Source organism: Ambystoma mexicanum, chromosome 12 (assembly GCF_040938575.1).
Source record: "Ambystoma mexicanum isolate Mex_15411 chromosome 12, UKY_AmexF1_1, whole genome shotgun sequence".
Taxonomy (NCBI): Eukaryota; Metazoa; Chordata; class Amphibia; order Caudata; family Ambystomatidae; genus Ambystoma; species Ambystoma mexicanum.
This window is the reverse complement of record NC_090936.1, coordinates 1,230,306,080-1,230,330,033: the sequence shown is the minus strand read 5'-3', so window position 1 is coordinate 1,230,330,033 and position 23,954 is coordinate 1,230,306,080. Positions and strand designations below refer to the sequence as shown.

Genomic DNA, 23,954 nt, shown 5'->3' with positions numbered 1-23,954 from the left:
AGGGGTAGTCTGTCCCCCTCTTCATCCATAAGTATTTATGGTCTAAATAAAAAATCATCAGGTATTCACACAATTTTTACTACTAAGCCAGGTAGCCATATCAGTAGAATGCTCACCCCCTACAGGAAAATCTCTGGCTCTACTGGAACGCGCTGCAAAGCCACTTACCCTATAAACGCCAGTATAAATTCACCCACGTTTAAATAGTGTATCCCTGGAGTGGAACACACTATCCCTTGATCAGTGAATTACATCGTCATGTTAAGTTTTGTCAACAAATCTCTTCCCAAAATGTTAACTGGTGTCTGTCGCGAATATAACAAAGGAATAGACATGTCACACTCTCCTATAGAGACTGGTAATCCATCAGTAAAAGGAACTTGACTTGTAGCTCCAGAGAACCATTGAGCATTCGTTGCAATTCCCGACATTGGATATTTTCTGTCTCGTATACATGAATGAGTAGCCCCAGTGTCTACTAGAAAAGAAAAGGATTTGCCTCCCATTGTCACATCGACCCTTGGTTCCTCTTGGGGGGTCTGGTGTCACAAATAGTACTGCACACATCATGTCACCCTGTGAGCTGACCTATTGCGGGTACAGGCTCATCCCCGTTCCTGTGAAAGGATTCCCTTCTACCACAGTTACACCTCCTATTCTGGGTGTCCGCACTTGTCCTGTGTTTGCATACTGCTGTGTCTGCATGGGGGTTTGTTGTGACGGCCCTTGTGGTGGTTTCACTTGCATTTGCTCTGATTGCTGTACCAGCTGTACTCCCGGCGCTTGTGGCTGATACAATGGAGGTCATTACGACCTCGGCAGTAAGGGGTTAACGGCGCCGGTAAAGGTGCCGGAGCCGTCAACCCCTTACCACCCTATTACGAGGTCTCCTCACGGGACCCGGTAAGGACACCTGGTAAAACCAGGCGTCCTTAGGGGACCCACTAGCAGACCAGGATGCTAACAATTGTTAGCACGCTCCCCATTCCCATTGAGCCCTATGGGGGCTCGAATGGGAATGGGGATGTACTGGGTCCGGGTTCCTTGAATGAGGAATTACCGGTTCCCAAGGTTGGAATGGCCCGGTAATTCCTCATTCAAGGAACCCAGACCCGGTACCCGGTACCCGGTAAGGGGGTAACCATGCTGCTATTAGCGGCATGGTTTCCTCCTACCGTGTAATAATGATCCCCAATGTGTGATCCTGGACAACCCATCCCTTGTCTGTTTGCTATATGGTGGAGGATAAGTTGTCCCCCCTCTTGAAAATTGGCCATTCTGTACATTCCCTTGGCTCCCACATGCACGTGCAATGTGCCCTGTCATCCCACAAGTCCAACATATTGGGGGCGCTCGCCTGACAAGTCCCCTTTGATTATACCCTCCCTGGGTACTCGGATTCTCATACCGTGCATTCTGAACCCACCTTGATTATTTTGGAATCCGCCCCTTCCTCTATAGCCCATACCTGTGCCTCATGGCACAAACCCATATCCACCTTGATTCATCGCCTGTGATGTACGCACTGCTTCATGCATTACCAATCCTTCTCTGCTTGTCAATACCGCCCCTTTTGCGGCAAATTTTGACAATTTCTTCTCAACCAATTGGCTTCCTCAATCTTCCTAGTCTCATCTTTCTTCTTATTTTTCTCTTGTAACAATCAACAGTGATGCACCATCTTCAGCTGTATTTCGCCCATGGTTCTGCTTCCAACCACACTCATTTCTTCATCTGTCTCTGTACTGGCTCAGGTAAACCCAGACATAAAATGTGGTAAAATAAGGACACTGTTTTTTTCCATGGCTCACGCGTTTCAAGTTTCCATCTCTCTTGAATAGCCTGAATGTAAGCAATAGGGTCTTCATCTTCCATCATCTTACGTGTCATAATTGCACCCATATCTGATGTATCGGGATACTGTACCCTGAAAGCTCTCCAAACATCTGCTGTGCAATTATTAAATGGTGCTCCGTCGTGCAATGTGTTTTGCGCTGTCAAACTCGAATACCCTGCTCTCCTCCATATTTCATTAGCCCTTTCCTGAACAATAGCAGCCAGGACACCTTTTATGTCCCCTATGGCCAACATATTTCCTCCTGTCATTTTTTCTAACTCGTATATCTATTTCCCAGTGCCCTAAGTCAAACTCGGGAGCTTACACCTTAAATTATCCTTGTCCATCTGCGGCCATGGAATATACTTTGGTCTTGTTCCCCCTTTTTCCAATAAGGGAAACTGCGTAAACAACAACCTGCAGTCTGCTCCCATCGTCTGCCTATTCATGGCAGGGACAATTGTCCCTGTCCGTCTCCTTACTGGTAATGATCTTAACTTGCTCACATATGGCAGTGATTCTCCCTTCTCACTATGCTATCATCCGCTGGGACACTCTGGATATGCTATGGGATCTGGCTTCCTATCCTTAGGTTGTTTCAGATCAGACCATCTTACTTCTTTGTCTATCTGCAGGTTTCCTTCGGGGACTCACGCTCCTCCCCTTTCTTCCCCAAGGAAGGATTCTCTTTCCCCGACTGATATGTCTTGTCCCCAACTAGTGTAACTATCATCCCCTTCACCCCTGTCTAGGTTCAGTCTGCTTAAGGACAATGCTCTATGCTCGTGACCGAACCGATTTTCTTCTTTGCTTCATAATTGAACTGGTAGGGATGGATCCCTTTTCCCTCAACTTTCATACTTGTGGCCTTCCTTTAATTCTTGATAAACCTTATTGATCCTTTCCCCAATGTTCACTGTATCAAAGTTTTCTTCTTCCAATACTATTCTAGATGCCCCTGATGTTGCTTCCTTTATCGGAAGGAACTACTCTGTTCTGTCCGATCGTATCTCAGGGCTCATCCCTATTTGTTCTTTGCAAATGAGACTGACATCAAGACCCCACTGTCTCCTCCTTCGTTCTATTTCTTCATCCAGCTCTCTCCATTTTCTCACCTCCCTTCTCATTCTTTCATCCTCTTGCCTTCGCTGTTCTCTCCTCACTCCTTCCCTTCTTTCCTCTTCATCTCTGTATCCTTATGTCCCTTAATTTTTGCACTTCCTCCTCTTCTCTCTTCCTTTCTCCTTCTATCCCTGTCTTATATCACTCACTGCCTGTTGCCATATTTTCTTTGTTCTTCTGCCTGTTCCTCTTTTTTCTCTTGCTCCTTCTGATACATCTGTTCTCATCGCTCCCTGCTCTCTTTTGTTCAATCTCTTCTCTCGTTCCCTGTCTTTTTTTATCTTGTTTTTCCTTATCTTCTCTTTGCCTAACTTCCTGAATGCTTTTCCCATCTAACTTGAGTAATATCTGTCCACCCATCCATTCGTTCTGCACGAACGCTACTTTGTCAGCCTTATCCTTCTCTCCTTTCCATCTCTTAATCTACCTTTCTATTTTTGTCGACACTTTTGACCATTCACTTTTTTCCCCCTTGTCCTGTATGATCTTATAGATCTCTTCTTTTCTTTTATTCTTCTCTGAACTATCATCACTGTTATAAGCGAAAGGTTCGTATATTGGGATACTATACCCTGTCGCTGCTTTCAGTTCCTTTAAAGTATACAACCCTACTTCTTCCACACTAGCACCTATCTCCCTAGGCAAGGTAAGGGGAGCTGAAGACACTGGCAGCTGAAGACACATGGTCCCTTAACGGGTCCCGCTAAGGACGGCTGGTCAGACCAGCCGTTCCTGGTGGGACCCGCTAAGGGACCTCAGAATGTGGCGATATGGGGTTAACGGCACTGGCATCCTTAGCGGTGCCGTTAAGCCCCTCGGAATGAGGCCCTCCATCTCCGGATGGCAGGCACACAGGACTGGCCTCAAGGGTAGTTCTGATGAGGAGTAGCAGGTGTACGATGGTCTCTCGTAGCTCGGGAAGAGGTTGCCTGATCAGGTCCGCTCTTGGATCAGTCCTTGGAAGAACACAGCTGCTTTCGGATTTTGTGAAGGAAATGCAGCAGGAGACTTCTTCCTCCAGCTGGGCTCCAGGGAACAGCTTCTTCTTGCTTCCACTTCGACTTCAGCTTCAAAACTGAAGCTGAGCTTCGGAACAAATTGGTGAGTTAGGGGTCCCTAGTTATGTACATTTGTTCCCCACTTACTCAGGCTAATTCAGGCTCAGGCAGCCAATCATTCACAAGTGCATTCATGCAGACAGGCAGCCAATCCGGCTCACAGGCATTTATGCAAGCAGGCAACTAATCAGGCTCACAGTGCATTCATGCAGGCAGGCTGCCAATCCGGCTCACAGGCATTCATGCAGGCAGGCAGCCAATCAGGCTCAAATTGCCTTTATGCAGGCAGGCAGCCAATCAGGCTCACAGGCATTCAGGCCATTCACTCCACTCCAGAAACACTTGTGTACAGGTGCATTATAAATGCCACATCATATCATATATCATATCATCCAGACACCCATAACACAGAATGTGGATTGGAGTAAGCACCCAGCCTTTTAGAACACTTCACTGCAGTCACTCCATTTTCAGTCCGGGCTGGCCCAGGAACTGTGTCACACACCAAAACCAGACACCCACAACACAGAATGTGAGTTGACGCCATACTTAATTCATACAGGTTCCACCCCAAGGATGGACCCACAACACACAGTCCCTGGGAAAGCTCCAGTCAGTCTGACAGGAGACAGCACCAGAGCCATATATGGCATTTCCACCCAACAGTCTGTCACAGAGAAAGGGACAGAGTCAGGGCTTCCTAAGACTTTGGGAAACAAGATATAAAACAATAGAAACCAAGAGGCCACAGGGGCCATCTTACCTTCTATTAGGAATCCATTGATTCCTATGGCAGGGTCTGGGTGTCCCAAAAATGGAGGACGACACTCAGAGTCACTGCCAAGTCAGCATGTAGCTGCCACCAGCCCATACCCTGCTCTGTGAGCATCACAGAGGTGCAAAAAAAAATAAAGAAGGGGTACATGGGTGTACCCCCTCCCATGTGTGCCAGTGTGCCCCAAAGGGTGTCCCATGGGTGTTGTTCACTAAAAGGTCAAATGAAGGGCTGCCCTGCCAGATGCCCAGGAGGCTGGACCTCAGTGTCAGAAAACATTCAGAAAATACACACAGGACAAGGACTAGGAGGCCCTGTCCCTCCATAAGGCCTTTCCAGCATCACAGACTGACTTGAGAATTGAGATAAAACATTGAACTTCAAAATCATCAAAATGATCTGGGCCATCTGATTAAGTTCATTCCAAGTTAAGCACTTGAACTTATCAAGAGGCAGTGATAGGTGATGGGGACGGGGAGGAGGGGCACATGATAGACCTCCAGAGTGAGCACCATTGTTCTGCCATGTGATCCAAAGGGAGCCAATTCTTCTCCAGGCAGACTGCACCACCGGTATGTACTATGTTAGCAAACAGGCAAGAGCGAGGTCTGTGACCCCCTGGGGAAGACCGTCTCAGTGGATTGGTTCAAGGCATAGCTACACATTTCTCTGATCATCTGGGGTATTGGCGGCTTCAGGAGGAGCGGATCCTCCTCTGTGATCCAATCAATCCACATGTGATCCTTGCACATAACTTTCCTGCATCTTTAAGGCTTCTTCTCAGGTCAAATGTCCTGCTCAGGGATGGGGCCAGAATTCCCCAACACCACCGCACTTCCCAGCTTGGCCCGTGAGGCGCTCCAGCATGGACACCTCAGCCTATCAGAGGGCGCCATGGGGATTCCGATGCATGCTGGGAGACTTCATACTGAACGTGTACTCACCTGAGAGGAATTAAAACCTCAGTGTGCCGTGTCCAACCTCTGTCATTTCCAGATGATGGCCCTCTACCCTCGGCTGCCCTTCAGCCCCCTTCACTTCGCCCACCTGCTATCCAGGACTTTCAGGAGGCTAACATGGGGGCTTGCCTAAACTTATAAACATCCATCATCTTGGGAGTGGAATGGGAACTTACCAAGTGTATGGCGCCCCCTTAGGAGCCGCACATGCACTGCAAATCCTTAAAAGTGACTTCATTGGTTGAAATCAACCAACCAGGGGAGTCACTCATATCCAGGTGCTGTTGTCCTGTTCAAGTCATTCATTAAGACAAAGTGCAGCTGGGAGCAAAACTCCTTCCTTGCCAAAGGGAGTGTGATATATCACACGGAGGTGCGCGGGCGCACACACCCAAACCACACCCCTCCGCCCCCTTTCAAATTTTATCCAGACAACAAAAGGAAACCCAAAAAACTGGGCAACTGTTTATCTCTCAAATGCAGATATGTTTGGACGAGTAATGGGCGTTGATTAGGACTTGTTTTGTAGATGGTGGAACTTTAAGGCAAGCAGGCCTGACATGTGTGTGTTTTGTATGGGCCTAGCTGCCTTCTCACCCGTCTGCTGCCATTGGTTACAAACGCCAGTCATTCAGTCATGACTTAAAGTTTCCTCCTTTTCTGCAAGAAGTAAAGCTACTTGCTTGTAGCAGTAGTTCTCCAAGGAGGGGTGCCCAAATCCAGACGCGACGCCCCCTCCCCCGCCCCCATCCTTCCCGAGGCTAGAAATAAGAGACTCTGATGCCACAGATTTAAAGGGACCTTTTCGTTGTCCCCAGGAGTCGTGTGCAAAGTCGTGTTGCGGTTTTTGTTTGGGAATAATGAGAAAACTATGTCCTTGTCTTACTATGATGAGGAAGTATTTTTGGGCCCATCGGACAGTGGCAAATATTCATACTATAATGAATTTGGGGAGCATGGCCTTGCTGGAGAATTCCTGTTCCAGGGAAGTAGCGTTTCCCGCATTCCCACTACTAGGCAGCCGTGGACCCCACTCTGTGCAGGAGCTGGATTTCACAAAGCCAGACTTCAATGTAGGGCATTGTATCTTCTGATCTGGGCGACAGGGCATGGTCTAATTTCATGTTGGTTTTGTGACGTGTTGGGTTTTCAAACCTTTATCAGTAAAGTGGCCTGGTCTAGACCAAGAAAGGGAACTAAAATATGACCAAATATGTCTTTTAATCTCAACCTATCGCCATATTTTGGCGCAATAGATCATGATATGATATTGCTACTTTATTTCTATTGCGCTCCTACACAAGGGTTTCAGAGCGCGACAAGGCAAGGGAGGGGAACAGGGGAGAACAAAACAGCGATCTTACTAGACCCAGTGACATTGGGAACCCGCAAGTGCATGGGAGAGGGGGAGGGGAAAAGTGCATGGGAATGGGAGAGTGGAGAGTGCGGAGCAGAGGAGAGCAGAGGAATAATACTAAATAAAAATAAATGGAGAATGGCGACAATAAACAGTGGTAGTGTAGCCAGCAAGTGGCAAGTGCTGTGATTAAGGCAGCAGACTGGGTAAGTCTCATAAGAGCAGAAAAAGAAGACAATTGGGAGGGGGGAATATATGGGTACAGATACAGTCCCCAGTGCGAGGGGTGGCCTGGAGGCAGTGCAGGAGGCTGGCAGGGTGAGCAGGTACCTGAGCCCTGGGGACAGAGAGAGACCTGCACTCTGACACATGGTGTGCTCTTGGGGAAAGCATCATCTCCATGGGACCTGCACTATGACACTTGGTGTGCTCTTGGGGAAAGCATCATCTCCATGAGACCTGCACTCTGACACATGGTGTGCTCTTGGGGAAAGCATCATCTCCATGGGACCTGCACTATGGCACTTGGTGTGCTCTTGGGGAAAGCATCATCTCCATGAGACCTGCACTCTGACACATGGTGTGCTCTTGGGGAAAGCATCATCTCCATGGGACCTGCACTATGGCACTTGGTGTGCTCTTGGGGAAAGCATCATCTCCATGAGACCTGCACTCTGACACATGGTGTGCTCTTGGGGAAAGCATCATCTCCATGGGACCTGCACTATGGCACTTGGTGTGCTCTTGGGGAAAGCATCATCTCCATGAGACCTGCACTCTGACACATGGTGTGCTCTTGGGGAAAGCATCATCTCCATGGGACCTGCACTATGACACTTGGTGTGCTCTTGGGGAAAGCATCATCTCCATGGGACCTGCACTATGGCACTTGGTGTGCTCTTGGGGAAAGCATCATCTCCATGAGACCTGCACTCTGACACATGGTGTGCTCTTGGGGAAAGCATCATCTCCATGGGACCTGCACTATGACACTTGGGGCCTCATTACCCGGTAGGCGGTGAGCCATGGCGCTATTAGCGCCATGGCTCATGCCGGAAAAATACCGGCACCGCCTTGGCGGAAAGGGGATTTACCGCCCCATTCCAAGGTTGGAGGGGCGGTAAATCCCCTTTCCGCCATTGCCCTTCCCCATTCCCATTTCTGCCCCATAGGGCTCTATGGGAATGGGGAAGGCGCTAATTACGGCACCGCAATTTTGCGGTGCCGTAATTAGCTCCTAGGTCCCTTAGCAGGTTGGATTTTAACGCCTGCAAAAAGTAGGCGTTAAATCCCCCAACCCGCAAAGGGACCTCGTAGTAAAGCGGTAGGGATTTACCGGTACCAGTATTTTACCGGTACCGGTAAATCCCTACCGCCATCCGTGTAATGAGGCCCTTGGTGTGCTCTTGGGGAAAGCATCATCTCCATGAGACCTGCACTCTGACACATGGTGTGCTCTTGGGGAAAGCATCATCTCCATGAGACCTGCACTCTGACACATGGTGTGCTCTTGGGGAAAGCATCATCTCTATGAGACCTGCCCTCTGACACATAGTTTGCTCTTGGGGAAAGCATCATCTCCATGGGACCAGCACTCTGACACATGGTGTGCTCTTGGGGAAAGCATCATCTCCATGAGACCTGCACTCTGACACATGGTGTGCTCTAGGGGAAAGCATCATCTCCATGAGACCTGCACTCTGACACATGGTGTGCTCTTGGGGAAAGCATCATCTCCATGAGACCTGCACTCTGACACATGGTGTGCTCTTGGGGAAAGCATCATCTCCATGACACCTGCACTCTGACACATGGTGTGCTCTTGGGGAAAGCATCATCTCCATGAGACCTGCACTCTGACACTTGGTGTGCTCTTGTGGAAAGCATCATCTCCATGAGACCTGCCCTCTGACACACGGTGTGCTCTCGGGGATAGCATCATCTCCATGAGACCTGCACTCTGACACACGGTGTGCTCTTGTGGAAAGCATCATCTCCATGAGACCTGCACTCTAACACTTGGTGTGCTCTTGTGGAAAGCATCATCTCCATGAGACCTGCCCTCTGACACATGGTGTGCTCTCGGGGATAGCATCATCTCCATGAGACCTGCACTCTGACTCATGGTATGCTCTCGGGGAAAGCATCATCTCCATGAGACTTGCACTCTGACACATGGTGTGCTCTCGGGGAAAGCATCATCTCCATGAGACCTGCCCTCTGACACATGGTGTGCTCTCGGGGATAGCATCATCTCCATGAGACCTGCACTCTGACACATGGTGTGCTCTCGGGGAAAGCATCATCTCCATGAGACCTGCCCTCAGACACATGGTGTGCTCTTGGGGAAAGCATCATCTCCATGAGACCTGCACTCTGACACATGGTATGCTCTTGGGGAAAGCATCATCTCCAGCCAATGCTTGATTTGAAATGCAAAATCAGATGTCTCTGTTAGTTTCTCATTATGGCATAGAAAGTCTGTGGCCATCAACGTGACACGGTTCTCATGCAGTGTCTTTTCTTCAGGTCAAGGCGCTGCTGGACTCGCATGGGGTTTGCTATGCTTCTGTTGAACTGGACAAAGCAGGTAAGACATTTTCTTTGCACTTGTAATGCCTCGATGGATAGAGAATGCCATGTAGCTCAGGCGGGCATCCGGTCAGGCAGGAATCTTTCTGAATTTCACTGTTTCCCCCGGGGTGCAATCTTCAAAATTCAAACAACGTAGGCACCATTTTAGGAAGGACTGGGGCCTCTGACGGTGCGCTTTCCTTTCTATCAGAGGATGCACGTTCCTTGCTATCACAGGATGCACTATCCATGCTATTAGAGGAGACACTTTACTTCTTATTACGGGATGCACTTTCCTTCTTATTAGGAATGCACTTTCCATGCTATTAGAGGAGACACTTTCCTTCTTATTAGGCATGCACTTTCCAAGCTATTAGAGGAGACACTTTCCTTCTTATTAGGGGATGCCCTTTCCTTCTTATTAGGGATGCACTTTCCATGCTATTAGAGGATGCTCTTTCCATGTTATGACAGGATGCACTATCCATGCTATTAGAAGAAGCACTTTCCTTCTTATTAAGGGATGCACTTTATGTGCTATTAGAGGATGCACTTTCCATGCTATTAGAGGATGCACTTTCCATACTATTAGAGGAGACACTTTCCTTCTAATTAGGGGATGCACTTTCTGTGCTATTAGAGGAGGGACTTTCCATGCTATTAGAGGAGACACTTTCCTTCCTATTAGGGGATGCACTTTCCATGCTATTAAAGGATGCACTTTTCTTGCTAGCACAGGATGCACTATCCATGCTATTTGAGGATACACGTTCCTTCTTATTAGGAGATGCACTTTCCATGCTATTAAGGAGACACTTTACTTCTTATTAGGGGATGCACTTTCCATGCTATTAGAGGATACACTTTCCTTCTTATTAAAGGAGACAGTTTCCTTCTTATTAGGGGATGCACTTTCCTTCTTATTAAGGGATGCACTTTATGTGCTATTAGAGGATGCACTTTCCATGCTATTAGAGGATGCACTTTCCATACTATTAGAGGAGACACTTTCCTTCTAATTAGGGGATGCACTTTCTGTGCTATTAGAGGAGAAACTTTCCTTCCTATTTGAGGATACACTTCCTTCTTATTAGGGGATGCACTTTCCTTTCTATCAGAGGATGCACGTTCCTTGCTATCACAGGATTCACTATCCGTGCTATTTGAGGATACACGTTCCTTCTTATTAGGAGATGCACTTTCCATGCTATTAAGGAGACACTTTACTTCTTATTAGGGGATGCACTTTCCATGCTATTAGAGGATACACTTTCCTTCTTATTAAAGGAGACAGTTTCCTTCTTATTAGGGGATGCACTTTCCTTCTTATTAGGGATGCACTATCCATGCTATTAGATGAAGCACCTTCCTTCTTATTAGGGGATGCACGTTCCATGCCATCAGGGGATGCACTTTCCATGCTATTAGACAATATACTTTCCTTCTTTTTAGGGGATGCACTTTCCATGCTATTAGAGGATGCACTTTCCATACTATTAGAGGAGACACTTTCCTTCTTATTAGGGGATGCACTTTCTGTGCTATTAGAGGAGGCACTTTCCATGCTATTAGAGGAGACACTTTCCTTCCTATTAGGCGATGGGCTTTCCATGCTACTAGAGGATGCACTTTCCTTGCTAGCACAGGATGCACTTTCCTTGCTAGCACAGGATGCACTATCCATGCTATTAGAGGAGAAACTTTCCTTCCTATTAGGGGATGCACTTTCCATGCTATTAGAGGATACACTTCCCTTCTTATTAGGGGATGCACTTTTCTTTCTATCAGAGGATGCACATTCCTTGCTATCACAGGATGCACTATCCGTGCTATTTGAGGATACATGTTCCTTCTTATTAGAGGAGACATTTTCCTTCTTATTAGGGGATGCACTTTCCATGCCATTAGAGGAGACACTTTACTTCTTATTAGGGGATGCACTTTCCATGCTATTAGAGGAGACACTTTCCTTCTTATTAGGGAATGCACTTTCCATACTATTAGAGAATGCACTTTCCTTCTTATTAGGGAGGCACTTTCCATGCGATGAGAGGATACACTTTCCTTAATATTAGAGGATGTACTTTCCATGCTATTAGAGAAGACACTTTCCTTCTTATTAGAGGAGACACTTTCCTTCTTATTAGGTGATGCACTTTCCATGCTATTAGAGGATGCACGTTCCTTGCTATCACAAGATGCACTTTCCATGTTATGACAGGATGCACTATCCATGCTATTACAGGAAGCACTTTCCTTCTTATTAGGGGATGCACTTTCCATGCTATCAGGGGATGCACTTTCCATGCTATTAGAGAATGCACTCTCCATGCTATTAGAGGAGACACTTTCCTTCTTATTAGGGGATGCACTTTCTGTGCTTTTAGAGGAGGCACTTTCCATGCTATTAGAGGAGACACTTTCCTTCCTGTTAGGGGATGCACTTTCCTTGCAATTAGAGGATGCACTTTCCTTGCTAGCACAGGATGCACTATCCATGCTATTAGAGGAGACACTTTCCTTCCTATTAAGGGATGCACTTTCCATGCTATTAGAGGATGCACGTTCCTTGCTATCACAGGATGCACTATCCATGCTATTAGAGGATACACTTCCCTTCTTATTAGGGGATACACTTTCCTTAACATTAGGGGATGCACTTTCCATGCTATTAGGGGATGCACGTTCCTTGCTATCACAGGATGCACTATCCATGCTATTAGAGGATACACTTCCCTTCTTATTAGGTGATTCACTTTCATGCTATTAGAGGATGCACTTTCCTTGCTATCACAGGATGCACCATCCATGCTATTTGAGGATACACTTCCCTTCTTATTAGGGAATGCACTTTCCTTTCTATTAGAGGATACACTTCCTTTCTTATTAGGGAATGCACTTTCCATGCCATTAGAGGGTACACTTTCCTTCTTATTAGAGGATGCACTTTCCATGCTATTAGAGGAGACACTTTCCTTCTTATTAGAGGAGACACTTTCCTTCTTATGAGGTGATGCACTTTCCATGCTATTAGAGGATGCACTTTCCATGTTATGACAGGATGCACTATCCATGCTATTAGAGGAAGCACTTTCCTTCTTATTAGGGGATGCACTTTCCATGCTATTAGATGACACACTTTCCATGCTATTAGAGGTTGCACTTTCCTTCTTATTAGGGGATGCACTTTCCATGCCATCAGGGGATGCACTTTCCATGTTATTAGAGGATATACTTTCCTTCTTTTTAGGGGATGCACTTTCCGTGCTATTAGAGGATACACTTTCCATGCTATTAGAGGAGACACTTTCCTTCTTATTAGGGGATGCACTTTCCATGCCATCAGGGGATGCACTTTCCATGCTATTAGAGGATATACTTTCCTTCTTTATAGGGGATGCACTTTCCATGCTATTAGAGGATACACTTTCCATGCTATTAGAGGAGACACTTTACTTCTTATTAGGGGATGCACTTTCCTTGCTATCACAGGATGCACTATCCATGCTATTTGAGGATACACTTCCTTTCTTATTAGGGAATGCACTTTCCTTTCTATTAGATGATACACTTCCCTTCTTATTAGGGGATGCACTTTCCATGCTACAGAGGATACACTTCCCTTTTTATTAGGGAATGCACTTTCCATGCCATTAGAGGGTACACTTTCCTTCTTATTAGAGGATGCACTTTCCATGCTATTAGAGGGTACACTTCCCTTCTTATTAGGGAATGCACTTTCCATGCCATTAGAGGGTACACTTTCCTTCTTATTAGAGGATGCACTTTCCATGCTATTAGAGGGTACACTTCCCTTCTTATTAGGGAATGCACTTTCCATGCCATTAGAGGGTACACTTTCCTTCTTATTAGGGGATGCACTTTTCATGCTATTAGAAGAGGCACTTTCCATGATATTAGAGGATACACTTCCCTTCTTATTGGAGGATGCACTTTCCATGCTATTAGAGGGTACACTCCCTTCTTATTAGGGAATGCACTTTCCATGCCATTAGAGGGTACACTTTCCTTCTTATTAGGGGATGCACTTTTCATGCTATTAGAAGAGGCACTTTCCATGATATTATAGGATACACTTTCCTTCTTATTAGGGAATGCACTTTCCATACTATTAGAGAATGCACTTTCCTTCTTATTAGGGAATGCACTTTCCATACTATTAGAGAATGCACTTTCCTTCTTATTAGGGAGGCACTTTCCATGCGATGAGAGGATACACTTTCCTTAATATTAGAGGATGTACTTTCCATGCTATTAGAGAAGACACTTTCCTTCTTATTAGAGGAGACACTTTCCTTCTTATTAGGTGATGCACTTTCCATGCTATTAGAGGATGCACGTTCCTTGCTATCACAAGATGCACTTTCCATGTTATGACAGGATGCACTATCCATGCTATTACAGGAAGCACTTTCCTTCTTATTAGGGGATGCACTTTCCATGCTATCAGGGGATGCACTTTCCATGCTATTAGAGAATGCACTCTCCATGCTATTAGAGGAGCCACTTTCCTTCTTATTAGGGGATGCACTTTCTGTGCTTTTAGAGGAGGCACTTTCCATGCTATTAGAGGAGACACTTTCCTTCCTGTTAGGGGATGCACTTTCCTTGCAATTAGAGGATGCACTTTCCTTGCTAGCACAGGATGCACTATCCATGCTATTAGAGGAGACACTTTCCTTCCTATTAAGGGATGCACTTTCCATGCTATTAGAGGATGCACGTTCCTTGCTATCACAGGATGCACTATCCATGCTATTAGAGGATACACTTCCCTTCTTATTAGGGGATACACTTTCCTTAACATTAGGGGATGCACTTTCCATGCTATTAGGGGATGCACGTTCCTTGCTATCACAGGATGCACTATCCATGCTATTAGAGGATACACTTCCCTTCTTATTAGGTGATTCACTTTCATGCTATTAGAGGATGCACTTTCCTTGCTATCACAGGATGCACCATCCATGCTATTTGAGGATACACTTCCCTTCTTATTAGGGAATGCACTTTCCTTTCTATTAGAGGATACACTTCCTTTCTTATTAGGGAATGCACTTTCCATGCCATTAGAGGGTACACTTTCCTTCTTATTAGAGGATGCACTTTCCATGCTATTAGAGGAGACACTTTCCTTCTTATTAGAGGAGACACTTTCCTTCTTATGAGGTGATGCACTTTCCATGCTATTAGAGGATGCACTTTCCATGTTATGACAGGATGCACTATCCATGCTATTAGAGGAAGCACTTTCCTTCTTATTAGGGGATGCACTTTCCATGCTATTAGATGACACACTTTCCATGCTATTAGAGGTTGCACTTTCCTTCTTATTAGGGGATGCACTTTCCATGCCATCAGGGGATGCACTTTCCATGTTATTAGAGGATATACTTTCCTTCTTTTTAGGGGATGCACTTTCCGTGCTATTAGAGGATACACTTTCCATGCTATTAGAGGAGACACTTTCCTTCTTATTAGGGGATGCACTTTCCATGCCATCAGGGGATGCACTTTCCATGCTATTAGAGGATATACTTTCCTTCTTTATAGGGGATGCACTTTCCATGCTATTAGAGGATACACTTTCCATGCTATTAGAGGAGACACTTTACTTCTTATTAGGGGATGCACTTTCCTTGCTATCACAGGATGCACTATCCATGCTATTTGAGGATACACTTCCTTTCTTATTAGGGAATGCACTTTCCTTTCTATTAGATGATACACTTCCCTTCTTATTAGGGGATGCACTTTCCATGCTACAGAGGATACACTTCCCTTTTTATTAGGGAATGCACTTTCCATGCCATTAGAGGGTACACTTTCCTTCTTATTAGAGGATGCACTTTCCATGCTATTAGAGGGTACACTTCCCTTCTTATTAGGGAATGCACTTTCCATGCCATTAGAGGGTACACTTTCCTTCTTATTAGAGGATGCACTTTCCATGCTATTAGAGGGTACACTTCCCTTCTTATTAGGGAATGCACTTTCCATGCCATTAGAGGGTACACTTTCCTTCTTATTAGGGGATGCACTTTTCATGCTATTAGAAGAGGCACTTTCCATGATATTAGAGGATACACTTCCCTTCTTATTGGAGGATGCACTTTCCATGCTATTAGAGGGTACACTCCCTTCTTATTAGGGAATGCACTTTCCATGCCATTAGAGGGTACACTTTCCTTCTTATTAGGGGATGCACTTTTCATGCTATTAGAAGAGGCACTTTCCATGATATTATAGGATACACTTCCCTTCTTATTGGGTGATGCACGTTCATGCTATTAGAGGATGCATGTTCATTGCTATCACAGGATGCACTATCCATGCTATTTGAGGAGACACATCCTTCTTATTAGGGGATGCACTTTCCTTTCTATTAGAGGATACACTTCCCTTCTTATTAGGGGATGCACTTTCCGTGCTATTAGAGGATACACTTTCCTTCTTATTAGGGGATGCCCTTTCCATGATATTAGAGGATACACTTCCCTTCTTATTAGGGGATGCACTTTCCATGCTATTAGAGGATACACTTTCCTTCTTATTAGAGGAAACACTTTCCTTCTTATTAGGGGATGCACTTTCCATGCTATTAGAGGAGACACTTTACTTCTTATTAGGGGATGCTCTTTCCTTCTTATTAGGGATGCACTTTCCATGCTATTAGAGGAGACACTTTACTTGTTATTAGGGGGTGCACTTTCCTTCTTATTAGGGATGCACTTTCCATGCTATTAGAGGAGACACTTTCCTTCTTATTAGGGATGCACTTTCCTTCCTATTAGGGATGCACTTTCCATGCTATTAGAGGAGACACTTTCCTTCTTATTAGAGGAGACACTTTCCTTCTTATTAGGTGATGCACTTTCCATGCTTTTAGAGGATGCACTTTCCATGTTATGACAGGATGCACTATCCATGCTATTAGAGGAAGCACCTTCCTTCTTATTAGGGGATGCACGTTCCATGCCATCAGGGGATGCACTTTCCATGCTATTAGACAATATACTTTCCTTCTTTTTAGGGGATGCACTTTCCATGCTATTAGAGGATGCACTTTCCATGCTATTAGAGGATGCACTTTCCATACTATTAGAGGAGACACTTTCATGCTATTAGAGGATGCACTTTCCTTGCTATCACAGGATGCACTATCCATGCTATTTGAGGATACACTTCCCTTCTTATTAGGGAATGCACTTTCCATGCCATTAGAGGGTACACTTTCCTTCTTACTAGAGGATGCACTTTCCATGCTATTAGAGGGTACACTTTCCTTCTTATTAGGGGATGCACTTTTCATGCCATTAGAGGGTACACTTTCCTTCTTATTAGAGGATGCACTTTCCATGCTATTAGAGGGTACACTTCCCTTCTTATTAGGGAATGCACTTTCCATGCCATTAGAGGGTACACTTTCCTTCTTATTAGGGGATGCACTTTTCATGCTATTAGAAGAGGCACTTTCCATGATATTAGAGGATACACTTCCCTTCTTATTGGAGGATGCACTTTCCATGCTATTAGAGGGTACACTCCCTTCTTATTAGGGAATGCACTTTCCATGCCATTAGAGGGTACACTTTCCTTCTTATTAGGGGATGCACTTTTCATGCTATTAGAAGAGGCACTTTCCATGATATTATAGGATACACTTCCCTTCTTATTGGGTGATGCACGTTCATGCTATTAGAGGATGCATGTTCATTGCTATCACAGGATGCACTATCCATGCTATTTGAGGAGACACATCCTTCTTATTAGGGGATGCACTTTCCTTTCTATTAGAGGATACACTTCCCTTCTTATTAGGGGATGCACTTTCCGTGCTATTAGAGGATACACTTTCCTTCTTATTAGGGGATGCCCTTTCCATGATATTAGAGGATACACTTCCCTTCTTATTAGGGGATGCACTTTCCATGCTATTAGAGGATACACTTTCCTTCTTATTAGAGGAAACACTTTCCTTCTTATTAGGGGATGCACTTTCCATGCTATTAGAGGAGACACTTTACTTCTTATTAGGGGATGCTCTTTCCTTCTTATTAGGGATGCACTTTCCATGCTATTAGAGGAGACACTTTACTTGTTATTAGGGGGTGCACTTTCCTTCTTATTAGGGATGCACTTTCCATGCTATTAGAGGAGACACTTTCCTTCTTATTAGGGATGCACTTTCCTTCCTATTAGGGATGCACTTTCCATGCTATTAGAGGAGACACTTTCCTTCTTATTAGAGGAGACACTTTCCTTCTTATTAGGTGATGCACTTTCCATGCTTTTAGAGGATGCACTTTCCATGTTATGACAGGATGCACTATCCATGCTATTAGAGGAAGCATTTTCCTTCTTATTAGGGGATGCACGTTCCATGCCATCAGGGGATGCACTTTCCATGCTATTAGACAATATACTTTCCTTCTTTTTAGGGGATGCACTTTCCATGCTATTAGAGGATGCACTTTCCATGCTATTAGAGGATGCACTTTCCATACTATTAGAGGAGACACTTTCATGCTATTAGAGGATGCACTTTCCTTGCTATCACAGGATGCACTATCCATGCTATTTGAGGATACACTTCCCTTCTTATTAGGGAATGCACTTTCCATGCCATTAGAGGGTACACTTTCCTTCTTACTAGAGGATGCACTTTCCATGCTATTAGAGGGTACACTTTCCTTCTTATTAGGGGATGCACTTTTCATGCTATTAGAGGAGGCACTTTCCATCATATTAGAGGATACACTTCCCTTCTTATTTTTTTTTATTTTTTTTATTTTTTATTAAAATGCATATGGTTTATCACTTTAAACCTTACATTTATCCAAGAAAATCTCATTACATTAGGTCACACAAAAGTTTAACAAGATAGTCTGCATTTATCCAAGATAAAGCGATTGTCCATGATCAGGTATTACGTGTGTCTGGATTGTTTGCCAGAAGCGGATAACCGCAGTTGTCATAGAAATATTATTGCCAGATAAAATGTGTGCCCATCGTTCTTTAGGGTCCATAGGTTTGTTGGATTGCATATAGAGTATAGCAACTGCAAGGCGCTTGTCTGCTAAGGCTGGGCATTGCATTAGTAAATGATGCAAAGTTTCGATAGTGTCATCTTCCTTGCAATACCTGCATATTTGATGTCGGAGGGTTTTCTGCGCTCGTATCGCAAGGATTTGTTGTGTTGGGAGTATATTGAGACGCAGCCTCATGAAGGTGTCTCTAATAAGACGGTCGGGAAATAGCTTCAGATAGCGAGGGATCACATTTAGGGCTCTAACTTCGGTGGTACAATTTAACGTAAGTTTATATCCATTTTTTTCATTTATTGTTGATATCCAATCGAATCTTTCAATTTGAATTTTGGCTCTTTGGGGTCTACAGAGTAGGGTTTCAAGTGATATATCATATCTTATCCTTTCTTGGTTAAGGAATACCTTCCATTTGTTCAGAGCCATTGCATTGATGTTTCTATCGATTGGACGAAGAATATTCAAGGCGGGAATCTTCTCATGGTTGTTTATTTTCCTGAGAAGATCTAGTTGTTTCCACCGTATGATTGAGTGTAGGGATTGGAGGCCAAGTTCAAATCGGATTCTAGATGTTGGAATACATTTTGGGATGGCTAAGACCTTTGTCCAAAAGATTCGCTCCAGTTGGTCCCATACGGTTATTGATAGGTTTATCAATGACTCTCCGCCGTATGTTAAAATGGGAACAACTTTTTGTTTATAAAAGATTATGACTGGATTCATTGAATATTTCCCACATTTTTTATGTAGTATTAAGCCCTGACGCGCTAGAGAATGGGCTTTGCTTTTCAGATGGTCAATCCATGGTTGTTCAACTGAGGATTTATTGAGCCAGACGCCTAGATATTTAATTGTTTGCACTTGCTCAATTTTTTCCTTCTGTAGAAAAAATGATGGTGTTTTCTGAAAGGGGCCCTTTTGTGTGGTTAACGACATGATCTTAGTTTTCCTGGTGTTTATTTCCAACTGATTTGTGTCCATGTATTTTTGGAGGTTATTCAGGGCAGTCTGCAGACCTCTCGGTGTTTTGGCAAAGATTGCAATATCATCGGCATAAAGAATCATTGGAATTGATGTGGAGTTTAGTTTTGGCGGATTCATTTGTGGAGTAGCTATAGTCTCTTCAAAATCTGATGTATACAAATTGTACAAGGCTGCAGCCAGTGGGCAGCCTTGTTTGAGTCCATGCCAGGTTTTGATCGGTTGTGTGATAAGACCACTCTTGCTCAAACGGATCTGCACTTGTGTAGATGAATATAGCAGTTTTATTGGTTCCAGTATGTTGTCTGGGCAACCCCATTTTGATAATTTTTCCCATAAGATGTTTCTATTGATTTTATCAAAGGCGAGATGGAGGTCGATGAAGGCCATGTAGGTCGGGGTGTTGGATCTGATGGTTTCGTGTTTAAGCAGGTTTAAGATGAGTAAGTTGATATTGGTCCCGACATTTTTTACGAAACCAGTTTGACGAATGGCGTGTCTGTTTGCTGCGGTGGCCCATTGGTTCAGTTTCAAGAGAAGGATGTTTGCGAAAACTTTGCTTAATGGGTCCAAAAGCGCAATGGGCCTATAGTTTGAAGGGTTCTCAGTTGGTCCTTGCTTATAGATGGGGATTATTGTCGCTCTTTGCCATGACGCAGGGATTTTTTTGGTGCGATTTATCAGTACAAATAGATGGCTGCAGAAAGCTGCCCATGTGTCAGGATTCTTTTTAATAATGGCATTAGATAAGCCATCCGGGCCGGGGGCCCGAGATACATTTAGATGGCGTATTGCATCGTTTATATCCGGAAGATTCCACTCGAACGTCCAGTCTGGTTGTCGGGGTGCTGATTCGTCGCAGTTGTTCACGGGGCGCTTTTGATATAGCTGGTTGTAATGGATAATCCAGCTTGTTTCAGGGACCTCGGAGATCATGTGGTCAGCTGTAGTGGTTGTTTCATTCAACAGTTTCCAAAGATCTCGTGTATTTCGCGTCCCCATATCTCTTAACATGGACTCTGCGTCATTTTGTTCCAGTGTCATCTTAGCGTTTTTCAACCAATTCTTATGACTTTGTTTTTAATCTGAATGTCCTTGGTTGGATTTGGTAGTTTCTTCAGTAGCCTGATCTGAGTTCTTAGGGCTTTTTTCCTTAGAGCTATCATGCGGCTGTATGCATGATAATGTTGTTTTCTCGGTTGGAGTCCAGCTGTTGGAGAATGATGGAAATTTTGTAGTATCCATTCATAATTTAGTTTGGATTCATCTATCATCGTTGTGCTGGTGAATTTGTCTGGAAGGGATTTTATTTCAGATTGTGATCATTTCAGTCTTGTTGCCCTAGAATTAGCTTCCAATTCAGGCAATTGAAGTCGCAGTGGAGGTTCTTTGCTGTTGGACCATGATCTAATCAAAATATAGTGGTCGCTATCCTTTGTGGCAATATTTTCCATCCGGCGTATGGGCTCTTTGATGCTCCGTGAACGATAGATGTAGTCGATGATCCCAGAGCTAGTACCGCGTGACCACGTTGGGGAAAATGAGTTAGAAGATGCATTAAAGGCATCAAGCCGCATCATATTTCGATCTGTCATTTCTTTAGACCATCGCCGAGCACGAGGTTCTAGCAAGTGGTCGGGTAGCTCTTCGCCGTTCGAGGAAAAAAGGTGGATATTCAAGTCGCCGCATATGATAAATATAGTTCCAGGATATTTCAATGAGTCTTCGTCCATTGTTGTCAAGAAAGAATCTAAAAAGAGGTCGTCACATATTTTATTGGGATTCCAATATAGATTGAAGATGCCCATATATTGCTTGTGGCCAGGTATCGAAAGGTCTTGTGTAGAGTTCTTCTCCAGAGTCCTCTCTTGTTGTATAATGAGTCTCTGGATCCACGGAGAGATGTCTTGCGCTTCTACTACATTAAGATGGGAGCCCATTTTGATGAAAGTTAGAAGGCCAGCGGAAGGGCGTCCTTTTTGCCGGCAAATCGCTGGATTCATATAAGCAGTGTATCCATCACTTACTGGTTTTTGATGTAGCCATGTTTCCTGGAGACAAATTATATCAGAGTTTGTTAGTTCGGGTCTCACAGATTGGTACAGATGAAGGTGACCGCGAGTGTTCCATGAGCAAATTGTCAAAGAGTTTGAGTGTTGATCCGGTCGTTGCTAAGTAGATTCTTGGACGCTCATGTTTATAGATGTGGATATGTAGCTCATGTCTCTCCATATTGGCTGTCGGTCCTTTGTCGACTGGTGTCTATGATAAAGGGTAGACTTCTTCACAAGGTTTATTGATCGCGCGCGAGAGGCGGGCCGGTTTGCTAAATAATGACTGTCACTGGAGCTAAATGAAGAATATATTGTTGTATTACTCATTTCATCAATCTCTTGTTCAAGGTTAGAGCCGTTTGTCATATCTGTGACGCTGAGATGAAAACCCAACGTGCGGAGATCTTCGGTATGGGCTTCAATCAAGCGCAGAATCTTCAGTGTAGCACATTCAATCGCAATTTTATCAAGTTTTTTGTGATCTATGAATTCGATTAGGTGTATGTCTTTCGTAGTAACTTTAGTCAGTGCAGGAATGGCGTGAAAGAGACGCAAGGTATTTGTCCTATTAAGGATTAAATTGTCATATTGAGTATCAATTCTTGCGAGTTGGAGTCTGTTTTTTGAAGATTTCTCTCGTGGGTTGATGAAAGAAGGAAGTTTCAAGATGGCGGGCATCGGTTGGTTAAGAATTGAAAAATCTAATGAAGTTTGCGAGATGGCAGAACCATCCAAATCAATGGTAGGGACTTGAAAGTCAGAATCTCCGAAGGTCTCATCAACAGGGTTTGTCATGGATTGGAGGTCTGACTGTGTCCGTTCATAGTGATCGATGGTGAGTTGGGCAGATACATCGGATTGGAGCTCTTCTTGAGTGCTAACTTCGTTATGATTGCTTGAGTATGTAGATAAATTTAGTAAAAGTTCTGTCTCAGCTTGGTCTATTTTAGGTATGTCAGCTTCACTAGAAATACTTGGTGGAATTGTCAGCATTTGCTGTTGCTGCAGATTCCTGATTGTTGGATCCGGTTCGATGATAGGTCGGGTCAGAGTCTGTTGCGGTATGAGTCTTGATAGTTTAGTAGTATGATTTGCTGGGAAATTGAGATTGCGTAAGAAAGCTCGTGAGCCTTTTTGATGCTGTTTGTATTGTTTCTTTGATTTCGGACGACTGGAATTGGCGCTGATGTGTGGCCGCGTTGGATCAAAGATACTGTAGGAGGCCTTCGTTTTTACGGGACAGTCAGCAAGTACTTCTGAACAATTAGCTGGCTCTCTTATTGAATCTTTTGGATCGATGGTTAAGTCAATTAAGCAATCAACGGTGCTTCCTCTATTGTTTAATTCCGAGGAAAAGCGCGTAGCTGTCTCATGATGGTGTTGATTGTGCTGGTCCGTTTGTGTTGCCATATTTTTTGGACTATATTTCGTATCTCGCTGGGGGGCTACATTTGGTGCAGAATTAGCTATGTTAGTATGCATCAGTTGTATCAGTGCATCAGTGATATGTGCTTTTTCGATTCTTTCCTTTTGTGCTATATCAGCTAGCCTTTGTTGCCAGGAGGCACTGGTTTCAGCCTCCGCTTGAATCCGGCCTTCTATTTTAATCATCAGTACCTCTTGGATTTTTTGTTTCGAGTAGATTGAGGCTAGGATTGAGGCATGATCCCGTGCTGTATCTGCCTGTGCTTCTTGTAGTTTCATGTACGGAATTAGAGCTTGAGTGCAAACTGTTACCAACATATTTTGAAGATCCACCATCGTCGTAGGGATCGACTCTTGGTGTTGGGGTGGGTTTGGCACAGGAAGAGGTTGGTAGGGATCAGATGTGGAGAATATATTCTCGCATTTAGACTGCTGTAGTGGTTGCATGCTTGCATTCATGACCGGCAATGGTGTGCTTGTTGTTTGATGTGTTTTAGCACTTGTAAATGGTCCGCAGCTATCACTATTTGAAGTTTGCAGTCGGTCCCAAGTGTTTTTAGAGGTCTTCCTTTTGTTTTCTTGAAGCTCCATTAGGGCTTCAATCTCCGTTAAGTCTAGCGACAAACGCTGCAGATGTTGCTTCGAGACTGCTTGTGGGAGCAAATCGTGCCGTTCTGATTTTGTTCTGCGTTCATGCAGGGATTTCCATTTTGCTTTGGCCAGTTTTGCTCTATCTTTTTGGTC

The 23,954-nt window shown here is 44.4% G+C and overlaps 1 protein-coding gene across 2 annotated transcripts in view; it reads left to right on the top strand.

The window, feature by feature from the left end:
• Window positions 1-23,954, top strand: part of TXNRD1 (thioredoxin reductase 1) — a 419,225-nt gene that overhangs the window by 209,086 nt on the left and 186,185 nt on the right. For both annotated transcript variants that reach the window (XM_069629908.1, XM_069629909.1), the window contains one exon: window positions 9,638-9,698. In XM_069629908.1, the coding sequence (XP_069486009.1) occupies window positions 9,638-9,698 (61 nt within the window). The remainder of the gene's footprint in view (window positions 1-9,637; window positions 9,699-23,954) is intronic.